This window comes from Emydura macquarii, unplaced genomic scaffold (genome assembly GCF_026122565.2).
Source record: "Emydura macquarii macquarii isolate MOO-44397 ecotype Brisbane River unplaced genomic scaffold, CSIRO-AGI_Emac_v2 contig_3470, whole genome shotgun sequence".
NCBI lineage: Eukaryota > Metazoa > Chordata > Testudines > Chelidae > Emydura > Emydura macquarii.
The window spans coordinates 9,596,337-9,616,167 of record NW_027133607.1 but is presented as its reverse complement, the minus strand read 5'-3'; the positions used below and the strand labels follow the sequence as shown (position 1 = coordinate 9,616,167).

Below are 19,831 nucleotides of genomic sequence, written 5' to 3'. Positions count from 1 at the left end.
GGAAGTCATCAAAGACGTGGGACTGAAGTCAGGCTCCGACTTGAGGCAAAAGCTAAGTGCACCGTGCTCTGGTAAAAGAGGAAGGCTGGATCGTACTGAAGCCACACATACGTTCTGGGGGAAAGATCATTTGCCTTTTTTACCCTGACTTTGCATGAACTGCTGGAAGTGGGTTGAACTGTACCTCCAGGCGAGCGAGCCCGCTCTCTGGACTGAAGCCATGGCAAGCTGGGCCATGCCCACATAATCCTGGGCCCCCTTGGAGAGCCGTCACCATTCTTGGCAGCTGAGCAGTCGGACGGGTACAAAACGGCTCACCACCACTGCGTTGCGTTCAGCCCGTCCGTGTTATTTTATTGGCAGACCCGCTCCTACGTCCGGACGCTAGAATATTAACCTGGGCTACAAGGATGAAGGCAAGGCCAATGTACAAGGTTTGATACAGGGGTTTGCAGCCATTACACATGCTCTGTACATTTAAATAAAAACGTATGTCAGGCGGACGGCCCTGGGACTCTGTCCTAGCCCGGAGCGTCCAGGGCTTCAGGTTAATCGCTCATTGCAAAAGGAAACACTCTGGATTTTGTATCCTGGACCCCTGGCTGCATTGTAAGATCAAGGACGCTCTCCTGTGTGGTGAGTGTGATGGTTGAGAGGTTCTTGCTTTGAAGCAGCCTCCCCGAGGGCCAGGTGGGAAAGCTACTGGTGAAGGAACTGGAGCTGAGACGCCTGCTCCTCTCAGAGCGGACTCGGTTCACGTGTACACGGTGCTCGTGAGCCCACGGGGTGTTTTATCAGCCCCCCGGGGAGGGCTGCTGTTGTCCAAGCTCAGGAGGGCACACGCCTCCCAAGAAGTGCGGGGGGAATGCTGAACGTCTCTCAAGAGCTCCAATGGTCATCTGGAAGTGGGCGGGCTTGGGCCTGGGCCTGGGCCTGGGGCTTTTAGAAAAGACCCCCCTGCTCCCTATATCTGTGCCCAATTAATTAGAAGGGCCTGGGGTTTGGGGAGATACAGTGACGGAACCCAGTGGTGGGGCAGCGGTAGAGCTGCTGAAATGGTCTGGCTCTGTCTGTCCAGCCTCTAGACGCACCCGTCTGCCTGCTGACGCCCTTTGCCCCCCGCTCCGGGCTTGGTGTTGGAGAAGGCGCTCGTGGGTCTGGCCCTGCACTGGAACGTCGGCGCTGGGTTCGAGACGTGGCCTGCGTGAGCTTGGCTGAGTCGCGGTGGGACTCGGTTCCCATCTGCACAAAAGGGTGCAGGACACCCTCCCCCAGAAGGGAAACGCGCTCGTGGTGGCCGAGCGCTCAGACCCCTCCAAGGGCTGGTCACAGCAAGGAGGTGGCTGCTTGGATTTACCTGCCATGGGGCTGATTCATTTTTTTTTGGCTACACATTCGCATGCAAATTAATTAACCCCAGCTGAGGGCCAGATCCCAGCCCACCCCACCTGCTACAAACCCCCTTGAATTCAACGGGGTAAGACAGGGCAAAAATGAGCCCCCTCGACTCCCTGGCACGGAGGCTGAGCAGGACGGATTCAGGGGCTTGGGAAGCGGGTGCAAGTTTCGGTCAGAGGGAGTCGTGGGGGGCTGGCGCCGGTGCCCTGTGCACACCCAGGGGAGGGGGCAGAAGCTGATGTTGCTCACACCCTCGGGTCTCTTTGAGCTAAAACAAGAGGTTGGCTCCTCTGCTTCTTTCATCCTCTTCTCTGCCTTTTCTATTGGACGAGGAGGCCGGTGACAAAGTGCCTGGCACCGGGGAAAGCCAGGAGGGAGGCAGGTGCCCGGCCCCTGCTCCTGGAGACCCTCATCATTGAGTTTTTGGGAGCGGGGAGGCCCTGGCTCTGCAGAGCTGTGACTGCACGGCAGGGGACGCATTGCCCACGGCTGTGGGGGGAGCTGAGAGTCTGGCCATGGTCAGGGCTGTTATACAGAGGAGGGGATCGATTGCTCTCCGTGGCCGGACAAGAAGCAACAGGCTTATGCTGCCACAAGGGAGATGGGAGCAAACACTGGCTCACTCCAAGGGCAGTTCAGCTCCCACGGGAGGCTGTGGAGTCGCTGTCACTGGAGGGCTGTGAGAACAGGCTGGACAAACCCCTGCCAGGGCTGCTCGAGGTTTACGTGCTCCTGCCTGGGCGCGAGTGGCTGGACTCGGTGTTCTCTGGAGCTTGCTCCCAGCCCCCCCTTTCTCTGGTCCCCAGCGGGAGGGTGACTAACGCTGGTGCAGTGGGTCCTAGCGCGTTGCCAGCCCCAGGATCACTGGCTGAGCTCCTGAGGGGGAGCAGCAAATCCCCCAGCAAACTCTGCCCCTGCCAGGGGCTCTCTCAGCTGCCTGCCGAGCGAGCTGCCCTCAGCAAGCGCGGCCCAGCCCTGGCACCGCCCGGCGCGGGATCTCAAAGCACCTGACAGCCACGGGTCTGGCCTCACCCGGGGGAGGAGGTCAGTGCTATTAGCTCCAGTTCTCGGCTGAGGGAAGCTTTCACCGTCAGTCAGTGGCAGAGCCGGGGAGAGAACCCAGGAGTCCTGGCTCCCGGCAGACCCCACTCCTCTAGCAGACCCCACTCACCTTGCAGAGCTGGGACTAGAACCCAGGAGTCCTGATGAGAAGCTCTCCCCTCCCCCAGTCCAACCACTGACCACACGCTGCATCTCTACCCTCTTCCCCCCCAGCACCGTGTGTGGGTTCCCAGCCGGGGCTGTCTCCTTTGGGCCGGCAGTCACGGGCCGTGTGCGGACGAAGAAGCGACGATGGCTGGTCAGCAGACCCGACCCGACGGGGGGAAGCGGGGGGAAGGCAAAGCTAGCCTGCCCTGGTGCGGCTGGTGCCAGGGGCAGATTCAGCCTGGGTGGCAGCGGCGCTGGTGGGTCAGTGGAGCTGCGTGGTGCTCCCGGGGGCAGCGTGGACTTGCCTTTTCCAGCCGGTGCGACCCCATCCTCCCCGCGGGGGCCGGGGAGCCGCGGGCCGTCCGGACGATTTAAATTTACAGCGCAGTGTGGCGGAGAAGCAGCCCCGGGGCTGGGCCGTGGCACCTCGGGGCTTCCTCTCAGAGCCCTCGCTGGAGCCAGGCGCCTGCTCCCCCCGGGCCGGGTGGGGGGGCGTCCCAGGAAGGTCCCGTGGCTCCATGAGCTGCCGCAGCCTCCTTAGCTGGGGCTGACCTGGCTGGAGGAGACGGACGACACCTCGGTTTTCTGGGCAGAGCTGGACACGTCAGACTCGTCCGTGATGGTTTTCCCGCACACCGTCTCCAGGATGCAGGCGCGGAACTGTACGGGGAGAGAGCGGCCCGCCACCCACCCCGCGCCGTGCCATTAGACCGGCCAGGGGGGTCCAGCCGGCACCCCACGGACCGTAATCTGCCCACGGGATGCTTCCGTCCGGCCCCCCCCCAGCAGGCCTGCTCCAAAAAAGGGCCATCCTCCCCGGGGCGGGACTTAGCCTGCACCATGCACGCGAGGTCACGCCGCACAGGGACACTGTTTTGTCCAGGACGTGCTTCTGAAGGTGGGTTGGAGCATCCGTGGTGGGGGGCTGGGGTGACAGGTCACTGCTGGGCTCCCTCCAGGCCAGGTGGCCACCACTAGCCCTCTGGGCTTGGCTCGCGGCCTGCCACAAGACAGTGACCCACACTCATGGGCGCCGGGGGGAGCCTTTCCCTGGCTGGCAGCGGACCAGGCGGGCTAGGCCGGCGCTGCGAGGCGGTGCCAGGAGCCCGCTTCTCGATGCCCGCCTGGTGGGTCTGGCTCATCCTCTGCCTCCAGCCGACCTGCAGGGTCGGGAGGTGGGGAAAGGAATTCCCCTCCCAGACCGGCAGGGACCTTGGTGGGGGGGGGGGTGGATACGTCTCCCCGAGAAACGCTCCCCACCCCCGGCACAGCGGCAGCGCGGGAGCGTGGACACGGCAGCGACAGGAGGGGTTCTTCCAGGGCGGGAGTCGACTCCCTCCCCTGGCGCCGAGAGGTGGCAGCTGGGTCGACGGCAGAATGGCCACGCTGGGGCTGGCGTTGGCCACGCTGGGGCTGGCGTTGGCTTACTTACATCGCCCAGCGCCAGGCGTTTTTCACAGCCCCGAGCTCACTTTGTCGTGTAGACCAGGCCTTGGTCCCCCCCCCGGTTCACGAAGGGCGTCTGGGGGCTGGTGATGGTCACACTAGATAATCTAACGGGCCCGTCTGGCCTGAACCCCTGTCTGCTAGGTGCGGACCCTCTGCTCCCCTCCCTGGTACAGAGCTGGCCATGGCCTCTGCGCCCTCGCACCCTGGGTCTTTTCCTGGGAACTCAGCCTTGGCGTCAGCACAGCCCCGTTGCCCGGCTTCTACGCTCCGAGGGCCTAGGGTTAATCTTGTGACCGCCAGGGTAGGAGCCATGCACCTCTCCGGGGCCCCCCACTGGCTTCCCTCTTCTCCACCTGGGCCTCGTGACCCCCCATGAGCTGGGGCAGGACTAGGGCTGTGGAGGGCCCCCCCCCCACGAGCGGCGCCGCCCAGCGAGCGGCACAGCCAGCCCGTCCGAAGGCCGAGCGCCTCACGCGGGCGCCTCACCTGTTTGTTCATGAAGCAGTAGATGATGGGGTTGTAGACGCAGGAGCTCTTGGAGAAGAAGGCGGGGATGGTGACCAAGCGCAGGTCCAGGCCGTGGTCGCGGTTGTTCACCATGTACATGGCCAGGGCCGCGTAGGGCACGTAGCAGGCGCAGAAGGAGCCCACCATCACCACCACCATGCGGGACACCTCCCGCTCCGCCTTCTGGGTGGTGGCCGACTCTTGCTGCTGGGCTGCGACCTGCGGGCAACCCACCAGCCCCCGCAGGCGTGAACGGCAGGCTCCCAGGCACCCCTTCGCCTGCCCCCTTCTCCACCGGGACAGCACTGGACAGCAGGGCCGCCAAGTCCGGGTTAGACCGGATGGACTCTCGCCCATCCCCTGGGGGCCGAGCAGATTCCCCCACCCTGCAGCTCACCCGGCCCCAGCTCCTCCGCTCGCATGTCCTGGGGCTTCCCCTGTGAGTCCCAGCCGGGAACGCCCCGTCTGCCCTGAATTTCGTTACCAGAGACACATCCTCCCTCAGGCCGGGGCCCTCGAGACCAGGCCGCCCGCAACCCAGGAGAGGCCTGGCATGCCCCGATCTCCCTGGGGGGCAGCAGGCCCTGGATGTATGTCACAGCCCAAGCCCACGGGCCGGTCCCTGCAGCCATGGCCCGGGAGCCCTTCCGTCCATTTGTCCGTGCTCCCCTTTGCCACCTGCAAGGAGCCGCATTTTCGAACACCAGGGCCCAGCCAGCAGCACGGTATCAGAGCCGGCACGCACGCACCCCTCCCAGCTCCCCCGCCCCGCCCGGGCCGCTCACAAGCCGACAGGGGCACCGGGCGGCACAGCCTGGCTTCCAGCGTCCGCTCTCTCTCCGCAGCTGGTACTTACGGCTCGGAGGGCATTCAGCAGCTGGGAGTAGGAGAAGCAGATGAGCGAGAAGGGCACGATAAAGCAGAAGATGAAGAGGAACCAGGTGTAGTACTCGCTCTTGTACTTGGTCCCCACCGTGTACCAGTCCGGGCCGCAGGAGCATTGCAGGCCTTCGGGGATGAACCTGCAAGGCGGAGGGCGCAGCACGTCCCCAGAGGCTGCTCGGCCAAAGCCGGAGAGATGGGCAGGGCCCACCTCGTCCCACCCCATTCGGCGTCTCTGGCTCCCCAGGGGAACGTAACCCGGGGAGCACAGCTATTGCCCAAGGCAGGGAAAAGATGGGAGAAGGTTCCTTGCACCCAGACCCGGCGTGAGCCTGGCTCCTGCACGCCCGTCCGAGCAAGAGAGGAATCGGCATGACGAGATTGACTGGAGTTTCAGAGCAAGCGGTGCGTCCCCGCTGGACTTTGCATGTCACAAGCTCCCAGCAGAGTTGGCTAGTGGGTTCCCTCTGCTACGGGCTGGGGGGACCCCCCCCCCCATCTGCTCCCTCTTGGCGGGGTCACGTTCCTGGGGCATTTGCCAGGCTGTGCCCTGAGGCTGGGCAAGAACCAAGGGGATTTGAAAGAGGCCAGCCCTTGGCGCACTGGGGTGGAAAGGGGGGGGGCTCGCTCTCCCCTCTCGGAGGTCCGGCTCCCTGCCCCCGGTCCCGCTCCTACCTGCTCCAGCCGAAATAAGGCGGGATGGAGACGCTAATGCTGATGACCCAGGTGGCCGCCACCGCTATCAGGGCGTGTTTGGAATTGAAGCGGAAGTTCCCGAAGGGTTTGCAGATGACGATGTAACGTTCAAAGGCCAGGAAGGCCAGGGACCACCCGGTGACGAGGCCTGGGGAAGGCACATGGAGATTAACCCACCCTGCATTGTCCTGAAGCCCCCCCGCCCTGCCCTACACCCAGATAACCCCCCCCCCTCCAGGACCTCCAAATGCACCCCACTCGCGTTGCAGTTCAGCCGATGTAGAGCTGGCCCTTTGAACCTCTGCCCCACGTTTCTCCTGTTTCCCCTCCAAAAAAATGCTTGCGGACACAGACGGAGGGGGCGGGGGGCGGCAAGCAGTGGGGCGCAAGGGACAGTCCGTTCCCCATGTGCCTTTATTGCAAGCAGGGTTACCCGGGCAAACAGCGGATCAGAACTCCCCTCGGGCCTCAGCTCTGGGAAACTGGCTGAGTTTATTTGGGGAAGGGAAGGGGCTGCCTGGAAAGTCAGTTCAGCCCCCTTCGCCGCGTCCCCACGGAGTGTGGAAAATTCACCAGCCCTGGGAATGCTTTGGAGCCCGGAGAGTCTCTGGCTTCGGTTTTGAAGCGAAGCCGCATTGGCCAGCGGCGCCGGCAGCATTTTCACTCCAGGGGCCAGTTTGGGAATGAACATGGAAAAAAAAAATCTCTGGCCCCGCTCCTCCATCTGGATCTACCACGGTCACCCCGATCCCTTGGCCTTCTTCAGCCTCGCGCGGCACCTCTCCCAGTGCTGCAGCCGGCAGGCACGGGATCCCCCCGGGACTGGCTCCGCGTCCGTCCAGCCCCCGGTGAAGGCAGAGGCAAATCGCCCCGTGGCTCCAGCGGGAGCTGGGTGTTGAGCCAGGCTGACGCTGCTTCTGCTCCCAATCTATGACCTTCCCATGTGCCCATCTCCTCTCCAGAGCTCCTGTCCACTATGATGCCTGGCACTGACGGGCCCCAGGGACCGGAGCGCGAGCTCTGGGGGTGAGTCGTAAGACAGTGCAGTAGAGGACAGCAACAGATGGCTGGAGAAGGTCCCCACCCCCAGCCTGACCCTATCCTCCCGGGGGGTTCCCTGGGAATACAGGGTGCCTCCTCCAGATGGAATCCGGAGCTTTTCTCCCAGCCTTTCCCAATTCCCAGCGCCTGATCGTTCAAAGTAATTAGCTGCCCAACTGTGCTCAGAACAGCCACGCTGCGTCAGCGCCAGGGGCCGTCTAGCCCAGCGCCCAGGCTGCCGACAGCGGCTGGTGCCAGACGCCTGAGAGGGAATGAACAAGACAGGACAATTTCACGTGGCCCAGCCCCAGCTTCCGGCAAACAGCCGCTTGTGCTCCCGGGTGCCGCTGACATCCTAGAGCCACAGTGTGCACGGCGGCTTCACCAGAGCAGTCGGGCCAACGGGGCCGTTCTGCACAAGTTTTGCACCGGCAAACGTGTGCCTGGGGCCTTTAAAAACCGGGCACCGGGGCTCAGCGGCCCTGGGCTGGGGGATCCTGAGATGTGTCTCTCCCCTGAGCTGGCCGGCTGCTTCCTGCCCCCCGCTCGGTGCTGCCTCAGCCCCAGAGCAGCCTCGGCTGCGGCGCGGCGCCGCTTTGTGAGCAAGGCCGGGGCGGAATTACGAAACAAGGGCGGATTGTCAGCTGGGGCGGCTTGACGCCGCTTTACGAGAGAGATGCCAATTGGCAGCAGCCGGGGACTGGCTCATGTCCCCAGACACACGCGTCCACCTCCCCGGCACCCGTCCCGAGCCCACGCGGCTGCTGGGACCCCCCGCCTGCCTCCCCTCGGCTCCCTCCGGCCTGGCCTGTCCGGCTCACCTCCGACCGAGCCCGTGAAGCCTTCTAAGGCGCAGGCATGCTTCCCGAAGACGAAGTAGCCCTGGGAGCTGGCCACGAAGACCGGGAAGATGGAGAAGATGCAGACCACCATGCCGCCCATGCAGATGTTGACCAGGATGTAGTTGAGCGGCTGCCGCAGCTTCTTGTACTTCGCCGTGACGAGGAGGACGACGGCGTTGAGGGGGGTGCCGGAGACGAAGACGATGCCCATGAAGGCCGTCTGGAAGTAGAAGGTCCAGAGCGGGGCGATGTGGTACTGGGGCCCGTCCCAGGGCCCCACCGAGGAGATGTTCTCGAAGAGGTAAAAGTCTTCCTCCCCCGACATGCTTGCGGTGGGGAGCGCTGCACGGAGCCTGCCCCCCGGCTCCCTCCCCCTTCTAATATACCATCGCCGAGGGGGCAATCCACTTAAGGGCTCATGGGGGGGATCAGGCACTAAGCCTCAGCTTCCGATGGGCAAAGTTTGGGATTAGGGGGGGGTCTCGCCGAGCCTGGCCGTCTGTCCCGTAAGCCCCGCCAGGCTAAGCTCGTCGGCTGCGCAGCCGGGAGCCGATTGTGGGGGATTTCGGGGGGCCAAAGGGCTGGCAGCCTCTTCCCCGTCAGTGGGGCTGGGTGGCAGGGCCTATGGGGGGGCACCCCAGTGGGTGGCTGTCACCTCACTCCCGCCCCAGGGTCAGGAGCGGTTCCTTTCCCTCCGGGAGTCCAGCCCCCGTGCCCCAGAGCGGTCCCCTCCTTGATTTGAAAGGGGGCTCCCGGCCTGCCCCCTCGGGGGCCGCGGCACTGCCTGGGCCTCGCCGCGGGAGAGGTTTAGAGCCTCCGTTTCCCTTTGCCGCCGTGTTTCCCGGCTCCCTCCGGCTCGGCACGTGCAGGGTCAGCCACAGTGACTGCGCATGGGACTGAAATGGGGCGGGGGAGAGACAGTTTTTTTCTCCCCCCTCCCAAAAGCTCCCTACCGCTCAGGCGGGGCTGGTTCTGTCCTGCAGTGTCCGACCTGGGGGGCAGGAAGGGGAGGGAATTGGGGCATGGATTATCTTGGAGGCAGGATGGCAGCTGCCCCTCCTTCGTCTCACCCCACAGGGAGGGAGGTGGGACTGTTTGATGCCCCAGGGCCATGCTGGGTGGGGGGGGCAATTAACAGGGGAGATACCCGAGGCTCTCCTGGGCACCGCTGGGGAGGGCCTTCTCGACACAGCCGGCAGGAGGGGTGACGGAGCATCCACCTTACACCTGGAGTCCGGGGCATGCCCAGCACGGTGGGACATGAGCTGGCCCAGATTAGCCTCAGCCCCGGGCAGCAGGGATTGTGCTACTCTGTCCCCCTCCCTGCCATCAGCGGGGATATTCAGGTTAGCACAGGTGGGCGCGGCTGTTACAGAACAGCCCCGGGACAGAGGCAGCCCCCGTCCTCCCCCAGCGCTCTCCAGGGGCGGCTGCAGCCCATCCCTCATGCACCCCTCCTCCTGGTGCCCCCCACACTCCAGCACCCTGCACTCTCCTGGTGTCCCCGCCGTGTCCGAGGAAGGAAATGGGCCAGCCCTAGCTGCGTTACAGAAGGGCCGTGTATCTGTCCCTCTGCCCAGCAGCTTCTCCCCACGGACTGACGCCAGGCCGCGGCCCCCCCAGACTCCCAACTCGGGCAGTGGGGTTCCCATTTTCCCCCCATCTCACTGGAGAATAGAGAGCCAGGGGCTGCCTCGGGGGCTCCTTGGCACAGTCGGGGGCGGGCGGCAGGAATGTCGTCCCCCTTCATGGCGTGAGGAAGGCCGGGGCCCGCTGGGCGAGGCTGGGCCTGTGCTTGTGCAATGAGGCCACAGGGCCGGTTACAGCCGGGCACGTAGGGCCCTGGGCCCTTAGGAGACCTGGTTCCTCGCCCCAGTGCCCAAACGTGGCTTCCAAGGCCACCTCAAAGCTTACCCGGGGGTCACCTCGCCTTTGCCCATTAACCGGCGTCGACTGAAAACATTCCCACCCGTGAGATCTGCTCGTCTTTGGCAACCGAACTGCAGCAGAGCCGGTGACGGGCACCAGCCACCCGCGGCATGGGGGGTCAGAGCAACACGGGGGGCTGGGAGGAGGCGTTTTGGGACTCCAAGGGCCGCCCTGGGCTTTTGTGCTAAGGTCGGGCTGGCAGCTGGAGGCCCCTTAGATGGTGTGACCCAAAACATTTGGCTCTAGTGGACGTCAGGCAAGTCTGCAGAGGGGGGACGTTAGTTGTCTCCACCCAGCTGAGCCATTTCCCCTCTTCGGTGCATTTTAGGCACTAAAATGAAGTTCCTTCTTTTTTGGGGGGAAATCATTTTGTTCTGGCAGATCCCCCAGCTTTTAAAAGTGGGCTTGTTCAGGATTCGAATGCGGGACCTGTTGTATCCTCAGCAAGGATCATGCCTATAGACCAACAAGTCAGCTGAGGAAAGGGCTTTCCAGATGTTGCCTTAGTGCTTTCCAGATGTTGCCTTGGAGGAGGCCGTGGCAGTTTTGGAAACCACAAGATCAAATTATTTCCTCCATGCGGTGTCTGAGGTTCAAGCAGCTGAACATCTCTTCCCTTTGGGTTCTTTCCCTGCCTCCTGGCCGCAGTTTACAGCACTTACCATTCACACCGTAGAGGGCTCAGACATAACAGCCACTAGACACTGAGCCAGGCCAGTTCAAGCAAACCAGAACCCCCACAAAACCGATCCCCGTCTGCTTAAGGCGCCCGTTGCTTGCATCTCCCTGTAGGAACACTGCTAGATTTGCGGTAGGACCATGATGAGCACGGGGAGCTGTGCCAGAATACACTCCTGTGTTCACACCTTACACACTAGTGAAATAACATTTGCACTAGGCATGTCGTGTGAGGCATCATTTAAAAACTCAGAATTTGCTGATCAGTAACATCATGGCAAAAGGCACCTGGCAGTGTTACCGGTGAAGTTATAAACGTCAGTGGAGATTGTGACTAAAAGCGTTTTCCAGAGAAATCTGGGGAGAGGCCAAACCACTTCCTTGGAGACAAGCTGATGCCCCAGCCAGGTGTAAACAAGGCTGATGGACCATTACCTGCTAAGTGGCCATTCTCTGGCAGGAAAGGGGTGAAAAATCTACATCTTTGCAAAGAAACAGCATGGGGTTCCCGTCCACAGACTGCCTGTCGCCAGCCTCCCAGCTGGAAACGCTTCTCAAAGGGAGACAGGACTATAAAAGAAGTGGCAGACACCCCGCTCTGCCCCCACATCCATTGCATTCTCTGCACCTGAAAAGACAAAGGAAGCAGCTGTTGGACTCCAGAGGAGGGGGCCTGACGTGTGTGTTTGCTCAGTAAGATGGCTGAAAGCACGTGGTGAGACAACTTCACTTTAGTCTAATGCAGTTTGTTAAGTGAGGCACCCGTCAGCCTTTTACCTTTTATTTTTCTTGAAACCGTTTCTGACTTTTCTGCCTGACTTGCTGAAAACCTCTCGCTCTGTAGTTAATACACTGCTTTCATTGTTTTAGCCAATCCACTGTGTGGCTGGTGAACTCTTTACAATAATAATCCAGGCTATTCTTGTCTTAAAGGGATCACAGACGCAGGATATTTGTAGTGCACCGGGAATGGCTGGGCCGTAGAGGACGTTCATTTCTGGGGGGATAGCCGAGGCCTGGGGGCGTGTTGGGGTTACCCTGCGGTGTAGCTGAGGCTGGTGTGGCTGGTTGGCTGTGGCTCACGCAGACGTAGCTGGGAGTGACTTGCACGCGGGAAGCTGTTTGGGCGCAGGCCAGGATCGGGGACCACCGCAGCAAAGCAGTGTAAAAGGCATCCCAGGCAGCGTGTCACCGCTACTCGTTAGTCTGGCTTGTGCCCTGGTCTGTCACAGGAGCCCGTTACGAAGCTGGGGGAGGGACAGCCAGGAGCCCAAGGGGTGCATTGCTGCCCCGTTACCGGGCAGGAGTACACCACCCCCAGAGCCCAGAGGTGCTGGCGCTCGCTCCTGGCTGTGACGTTCCCATCCGTTTGCAGCAGCCGCTGAGGTGGCGGCGTTGGGTGCCAGCTGGCGTGGCCGTCCCTCGTCCATCTCAACGGGCTCGCTGCACAGGCCTGGCGAGATCCCTGGGGCAGCAGCAGCGCTGACCCCTAGACAACTAAGCAGTTCCCAGCTGGGGCCAATGGAAGGCGCACGAGGAGGGTTTTCAGGCAGCGCGTCGGGGGACTCTTGCCTGGAGTGAGCCCCTGGGACGCAGTGGGAATGTACGGTAATATTTGTATTAAGCGGCTATGTGCCTCGGTTTCCCCTGTATTGTGCACGACTCCCCAGTGTGTGCGGGGGTGCGGGTAAGGCGAGGACCGTTTGCTCTCAGGGCAGGTGAAGGGGCACGGGTGCGAATGTTGCTGAGCTGCTGGAGCTGGGCTGGGCACTAAAAACGACTGGCCGAGGCCGACCCCCAGATCAACGGCGGATCTGAGAGGTCGATGCCGTCGGCACCTGGCAACCAGAGCCCCAGGGGGAGATGGGTTTCCCCGCCTCTCAGCCGGGGGGTGAGCAAAGACCCCAGGGGGAGCACAAAGGGCTGGTCCGGGGGGAGATGGTGGGACAGTCAGGGCTCTGTCCAGGAGGACAGGCAGAGCCCGACCCCCCGTGCTGGGCTGGGCTGTGCTGTGCGCCCGCTGGCTAGCGACCGTGGTGACGCCACTGGCTGAGGGTCACGGCAAACGCTGGGCGAGGAGCATCAGTCCCCAGTGGGGCTCGCGGAGCACAGCTCCCGGGTTGCAGCAGGGGGGCCGGCAGCAGAGGCTGCCTGGCTGGGGCTGGAAGACGAGTGCGACCCCTGGGGGGGTCTGGCCCACCGGAGGGGGCTCCTCCTGGATACCCTTCCAAAGCTGGGGGGCGTAGCCCTGATCTTGGGGCCCCGTGGCAGTGGTGCAGAGATCACGGGATCGGGCTGCAGGGCGAGAAGGGGGCTGGGTCACCATGGGGAGGGGGAACCCAGTCAATCCTGATCCTCTGGCCAGGCGCAGCCAGTTCCCGGCTCAGCCCCGCGCGCCCAAGTGGAGGGCAAAGGCTGCACCGGGGGGGGGGTCCTGGGCTGTGTGGATGGTGCAGGGGAGTGAAGCAGAGTGGCGTTTTCTAGCCTTCCTCTGTGCGAGCCAGGGCGCCCCGGCCTGGCCCGGCCCAGCCCCGGGGAAGCTGCCTGGCTAGTGGGAAGGTAGACGACTGCCCGCCCTGCTGGGTGGGGCCCGGGTGCCCTGCTCTCTAGCGCTCCCCCAGGCCTCATTCCAAGCCGGACCCCCCTGCGAGGGGCGGGCGAGGCCCAGCCCTTGGTTTGGATTAAAGCCGGGTGTGAGTGGAAAAGGCTGCAGCCGTTCCGGCGGCGAGGCGGCGAGTCTGGTTCCTTTCCCTGTGTAGACACGTCCTCAGCCAGTCGTCCCCCTGTTTGGCTCTGAGGGGCACCAGCCCCGGCGTGGCCTCGCTGCCCTCCCGGTGTGAACAGCCCCTGCCCAGGCCAGGGAGAGCAGATGCCTCCTGTGCCTGTTCTCCTCTCCGGGTGGACGCCCTGGGCCGGCTCGTTCCCGGGCCACTCTGCTCTGTCCCACCCTGCCGAGCCTGCTTGGGCTGTGCAGCCTCTAAGCACCCTCTCCCCCCCCCCCCCGGCTGACTTGTCCCTGGGTGCCGCTGAGCCCCCTCTTCCTCCCCAGCGGGGGCCGATCAGGACGACGGATTTCAACCCCCTTTAGCACAACGCCTGGCAGACCGCACAGTCTCCGGGGCGCCCAGAGGGCTTTTCTGCAGGCCGGGGCGGGGGGATCCTGGTTGGTTTTGTTGCAGCTTCCCCACCCCAGCCAGCGGTTGGGGGCTTTTAGATTAAAAAAATAACCCGCCCCCTGCTCCTGACATGCCAAAATCTGGGGGGGAAACCAGCCCCCTCTGGCAAATCCGCAGCTGATGCAGCGCCTGGACGGCAAGACAGAGGAGTAGCCCCTCTGGCCTACGAAGGCATCCCACAAAGCCACTTTCCCCGCCCCCAGCATGCCTTTCAAGTGCTGGCCCGTCACTCCTGGGAGAGCCAGACAGCTGCAATCCGAGAGCGGCTATTTTGCAGGCTGTATCTGGCAGCTGCATCGTCCCCTGTCCTGTGTCCGTCTGTACTTCTGACGCCCTGGTCCCTCCTCCCACCAACCTCTGCCCCAAGCCCATCAAACGTCTGGCAGCTGCTAAGTGCAGCTTGACCCCCATGAAGCAAAGGGGGAAAGGAAAGGGGGACAACCAGGATCTCAATCTGGGTCTGCTCACGCCCTAAGCAAGAATCAGTCCCCTTGGAACACCAACCCGGCTGGGGCGGGGCCGCCAGATGTTGTCCCGGAGGTGTCATTACTGGGCGGATAGCATTGCCAAGCTGCATTGGACGCGTTCCTGGAGGTTTCATCCCATGACATCATCTTTAATTAAATGAAATGAATAGGCAGCGGGTTTAAGATGGACAAAAGGCAGTATTTCTTCACACAGTGCATAGTTAACCTGTGGAACTCCTTGCCAGGGGATGTTGTGAAGGCCGAGACTATAACAGGGTTCAAAAAAGAACTAGTTAAGTTCACGGAGGATAGGTCCATCAATGGCTACTGGCCAGGATAGGCAGGGATTCCTGTTTGCCAGAGGCTGGGAATGGGTGACGGGATGGGTCACTGGATGATGACCTGTTCTGTTCATTCCCTCTGAAGCACCTGGCGCTGGCCCCTGTCAGAAGACAGGACACTGGGCTACCAGGACCATTGCTCTGACCCAGTCTGGCCGTTCTTATGTTAAAGAGTCACCTTTAATTCCTGGAGACACCAGGACAATCAGGGCTTGCTTGGCTTTAGCCCCCGATATCCACTAGACCCTATGCCATGCCACGTCAAGCAAACCAGGGGCCCCGCAAAACCGATCAGCTGCCAGGCGCTCCCTCTCCGCTTAAGGAGCACGGTGCTTGTGTCTCCCTTTAGCAAGGCTGCTTCATTCCTCAGTAGAGACCTGAGAAAAGCCGGCGCTGGCCTCGTGCTGGCAGGGAACGCGTGTGGCTCTTGCGCTCGGCTGGCCCTGGGAGCTCAGCGCCAGGAGGCCAGGTGGGCTTGGGCGTGGCGCCGTCCACGCGGCTATTGTTAACGTCCTCGCTCGGTCGGTCTACCCGCACCACGAGGCTTGTTCCCCACTGCAGTGGAGACAGAGCCGGTGCTGACGGTCCCTGCAGAGGGCCGGGCCCATCTGTGCTGCTCCCTGGGCTCCTGCCGCTCTGAAACGGAGAGCACCAAGCCATGTGAATTTCCCCCCAGCACCCTCTTGGGATAAGCACCTTGCTTAGGGCAGCCCACCTGAAAATGCCACGGTCAGGGCAGGCTGCAGCAGGAGAGCAGCTTCTCCCAGCGCGGGTAGGTGACACTGCAGTCAGATTCCCTGTCCAGTTACAGACAGAGCCTCCGATCCCCCACCCTGGTTAGCAGGGAGCTAAAAACACAACGTTACACAGCCCCCTTTCCTGCATCTCAGCCTCTGGCTCCCAGTCAGCCACTGGGTCCAGGAAAGAGACCAGTTCTTTAAACTCTGTGCCCTATACCAAAAAGGTTCCTCCTGACCCCAAAGGGTCAGCCACAGCACCAGCCCAATATAAGTTTGGATCTTACGCAAAATCCCACGCTGCCAGTTTAGTCTAGTAACTAAACTAAAGGTTTATTATAAAAGAAAAGAAACAAAGGAGAAGAGAAATGTTAAATGGTCCAAGCAATCAGAGACATACAAGTGACTGTAAAATCCACAGATATCAGCAGAACTGTGGAGTTTGCAGGCTGGTCCAGTCCCCTGGCGTACATCCGGTACCTGGATGAGCCTCAGTCCTTCTGTCATGCGGGCTGGCTTGAGTGGGGGGGCATTTAGTATATTGGGTGACATCAGCATGGCAGAATCATAATAATCCATGTGGGATATGCCATGTCAGGTACTGTTCGGAAGGTTATAATGTGCTAAGTAAGATAATATTACTTGTGTTCATGTGTGATATGTGAAATTGAGATATCTGTATTTCAAATTGTGCTGCCTGGGCAACACCCCAGATAGGAAGGCTGTAGAACAATGGCCTGCGTAATGGCCCATTAAGGCATTCCCAGGTGCACGGGGCCCTGAGGGAGAAGCCAGCATCACCACTGAGTCACCAGAACCTGCTTACGTGACTCTGGACTCCATTGCAGGCAGCCTACCTGATGAAGCATCAGGACTGTCCCATGTGACTATGGAACCCAGGCACAGCAGAGGAGTCACCAGGATTGGCCCATGTGACTATGGACTCCATTTTGGGTCTTGTGACTGCCCACAGGCCACATGGCCGGAGGAGGGGGTTTATAAGATCAAGCCAGAGAAACCATTTTGTCTTTGTTCCTGTCCAGTCTGCAGACATACACCTATCTCTGGAACAATCCATCTTGCAACTGAACCGAAGGACCTAGACCCATCCAGGTACTGGATGTGAACCAGAGAGAACTACACAAGCCTGCAAATCCACATTTCTTCCAGAAACCTGAAGTATATGGACTTTTAATCATTTGTATATCTGTGATTTACTTTAACCCTTTAACATTTCTCTCGTGGTTTATTTCTTTCTTTTTACAATAAACCTTTAGTGTTAGTTACTGCAGGATTGGCTGGCAGCGTGGGATTTTAGGTAAGATCCAAACTTATATTGCTCTGGTGCTGTGGCTGACCCTTTGGGGTCAGAGGGAACCTTTGTAGTAAAGAGCAGAGAGTTTAAGTAACTGGTCTGTTTACTGGACCTGGTGCTGATTTGGGAGCCTGGAGCTGAAATGCAGTGAAGGGGGCTGTGGGCATTTGTGGACTGGCTTCTTGACACCCAGTGTGGGGAAATCAGGAGCAGTTCGTGGCTGGTTGGGAAGCCGGGCTTCAGTGTCACCCACCAGCGTGGGGAGAATCTGCTCTCCTTCTGCAGCCTGCCCTGACCTTGGCATTATCAGTTGGCTGCCCTGGGCACGGGTCGTATCACACCTTCTTTCACAGCTTCAGCTGTAGATGAGTTGATCCTGAGGTAGGAAGCACGAATGAAGACAACACGGGGATGGTGCAGCTGCATTTTATAGTCTCTGGTCTGCCTTGTTCCAGACACAAGCTCACAGCACATGGGCCGGGAAAGGCACTTGCAGCCCCCCTGACCACAGGCACGTCCTCCCTACATGTCCTGATGACTCACGGTGCTGTCCTGGCTTCGCTCCCTGGGCTCTTTGGAAAGAGGATGGCCCTGGGTGAGTCATCAGGGCTGACAGCGCTGTGCCCGGGGGGGGGGAAGAGGGGGCCAGTAGCACAGCACAAGTGTGTGGATACAGAGCGCGCATTCCTCCATCACGTACAGCACCCAGATGTTACACACCCACAAACAATATTATCATCTGAGCAAACGATAACCTTCCCACCGGTGCCCGGCATGGCTTCGCTTGTCAGAATCATCGCCATGCTGGCAGACGGGTGGTAGCTACGACCATAAACCGCCACCCCGTCACGCCGGCCAGCTGCAGAGGGAGACGCTCCAGGGCTCGGGGAGGTTCTGGCCAATGGGGATTCGCTCCTCTGAGCGGCCGGGAGAAGGCAGACGGACGGGGAGAGCAGGGCAAGCAGCTGCAAAGTGAATGGGCCAGTGGCCTGGTCATCGGTGAGGTGGAGTCACCCTGAGCACATCCCAGCCACATCCACCGGGGAATGGCCCAGTTCACATCGAGCCTTCAGTTTCCCAACCTTCCTCTAGCGACTGAGGCTAGCTGGGGACTGGCAGCGTGTGCTTCTGTCTCGCCTCTGTTCGCCCCGACCGGGGTACGTGGCCCCTCCCTGCACCTGTCAGTCACTTCTTACCGGGGTGGCATTGCACGGCCATCCTTGTCTGCAACAGGGAGAGCAGCTTCCGTTTACACCTGCAGCCCGCTGGCTGGGTCGCTGTAAGGCACTGTGCCTGGCAGACACCACGCTCTGCCCCCTCCCTGCAGAGGGGGGTTTGCAGATGCCCCCCCGGTGACACATCCTGCAATATCCTCGGGAGATCCAATGAAGTCTGGGTCCTTGGGGTCCGTTGTATTGAACGAAGGGCGTGTGTCTAACGGGGGGCCAGGACTGCAGGTCGCCTCTGGAGAGGGGGCAACGGGAGAGAGGTGAGACCTGGGGGCTCAAAGGGCGGTTCGGAGCAAGGTGCCAGAGGAGACTGGAACCAAAAGCGTGAAGTGGTTTTCCTAGGGAATATCTGTGTGTAAACGCGGAGGGGTGTGAATGCAAATGCCCCACCTCTGGTTATGCAAAACCCAGCCTTTTGACGCTACACCCTGAGGACAGAGCCATTGTCTGCTGATAACCTGCTGCATGAGGCTGAGAGCACAGGCCCCGCTGCCTAAAGGGAAAACTGAACTCTGCGGGGGGGTGCTGGTTCTGAGGCAGTTCTGAACTCACGACCCGGTGGAGGGAAGCCCCAGCTGGGGGTTTTGGAGGCCTGACACCTCCCAGAGCCCGGGTGAAGGTGGAGGTGATCTTGGCTCAGCTCTGTAGCACGCGTGTAGGTTCTTGTGTTGTTTGCACAGTGATGCTTCAAAGGAGTTGGGCGGTAGTGCACAACTGTGGGCAATACACCAGGCTTTTCGGGTAGGCTGGCGTGCTGGGGGGATTACTGTCTAGGCAGGGAACTGTGCAGCCTGGAAAATCCCGGTCAGGAGGAAGCGAGAGATGGGGCAAGAATCACAGCCCTAGACCAACAAGCCAGCTGGGCAGAGGCCACTCGGGGGGGGGGAGAGACACTGGCAGTGCTGGAAACCGAAAGCTCAGATTATTCGCTGTGTCTCTGGCCCGGCGCTGGCCCGGCGCTGGTGTATCTGGTCTGGATTCTCTGTGTATCTAGCCTGGCGCTGAGTTCCAAGAAATGCTGCCTTAAATAGCCAGTTAGCCTCCATCTCCCCACGCGGCCGAAGGTTTTAGTATGAATCACACCCTGGCTGTGAGGAAGTTGCCTGTGTTCCAGGTCTCAGACCAATGCACGGGAACCTCCTACTCAGCCCATTCAAAATGTAGCATTTGTCTCTGTGCTGTGTGGGGGGCGGTCAGAGAAACCCCCCCTCACCCCATCTTCCTGCCTAGCGTCTTGGTCTAGATGTGTGAGTGTTGTCTTGGGAGGGACCAGGTTTGAATCCCGGGTGTGCCCCCCCCCCCCCCCTGGTTTTCCATTTCCCCCCATGTAAACGCCGCCTTGCTCCCTTTGGCGTGCCGGCCTGTGCCCCTGCAAACAAGATCCCAAAGGGGGCCCCAACACGCTCGTGGCCTCTGCTTCTGGAACGTCAGGGCCAAAATGTCTCTGCAACTCATGCAGACTAGCTGGAGACAGCTAGCTAGATTAGAAACAAGTGCGCTCTCCCCGTGCGCTTGCTGCACGCTGGGTGGAAAGTTTGACCAGGGGGAGGCAAATATTCGGTTGTGGACCTGGCTTTTTTATTGCTGCATTTTAGGAGCCCCTTTCCCGCCAGCCAAGGGAGCTCAGAACCCAGCGAGCGTGGGGTGCACCCATTCTCCCCGGCAGCTAGCAGACAGCTGCAGGGGGTCAGGTTGCAATGCAAAAGCCAAGCATTTTAATGCAGCTTCATCACTTTTCTGTCATTGGGGGATTTTAGATGAAAACGTCTCACTTACTTTCCTGACGTGATTTATCAGGGGACAGTCAGTTTGTTCATCCACCTCACAGCCCATCATGGTGCAGGGAACCCGGTGGAAAAAAATGGGCTCGTCCGGGATTTGAACCCCGGACCTCTCGCACCCTAAGCGAGAATCATACCCCTAGACCAACGAGCC

The 19,831-nt window shown here is 60.9% G+C and overlaps 1 protein-coding gene and 1 non-coding gene across 2 annotated transcripts; both read right to left on the bottom strand.

Moving 5' to 3' along the window:
- Nucleotides 1–3,144: 3,144 nt before the first annotated feature.
- OPN1SW (opsin 1, short wave sensitive) lies at nt 3,145–8,349 on the bottom strand. Its single transcript, XM_067534985.1, has 5 exons — nt 8,004–8,349; nt 6,121–6,289; nt 5,420–5,585; nt 4,543–4,782; nt 3,145–3,267 (listed from the first exon to the last, which is right to left on the bottom strand). Exons 1-5 carry the CDS (start codon nt 8,347–8,349, stop codon nt 3,145–3,147), a joined length of 1,044 nt encoding a protein of 347 aa, XP_067391086.1.
- An 11,410-nt stretch (nt 8,350–19,759) lies between these two features.
- On the bottom strand, nt 19,760–19,831 carry TRNAP-AGG (transfer RNA proline (anticodon AGG)). The gene has a single exon. It is a non-coding gene; the product is annotated as a tRNA-Pro (tRNA).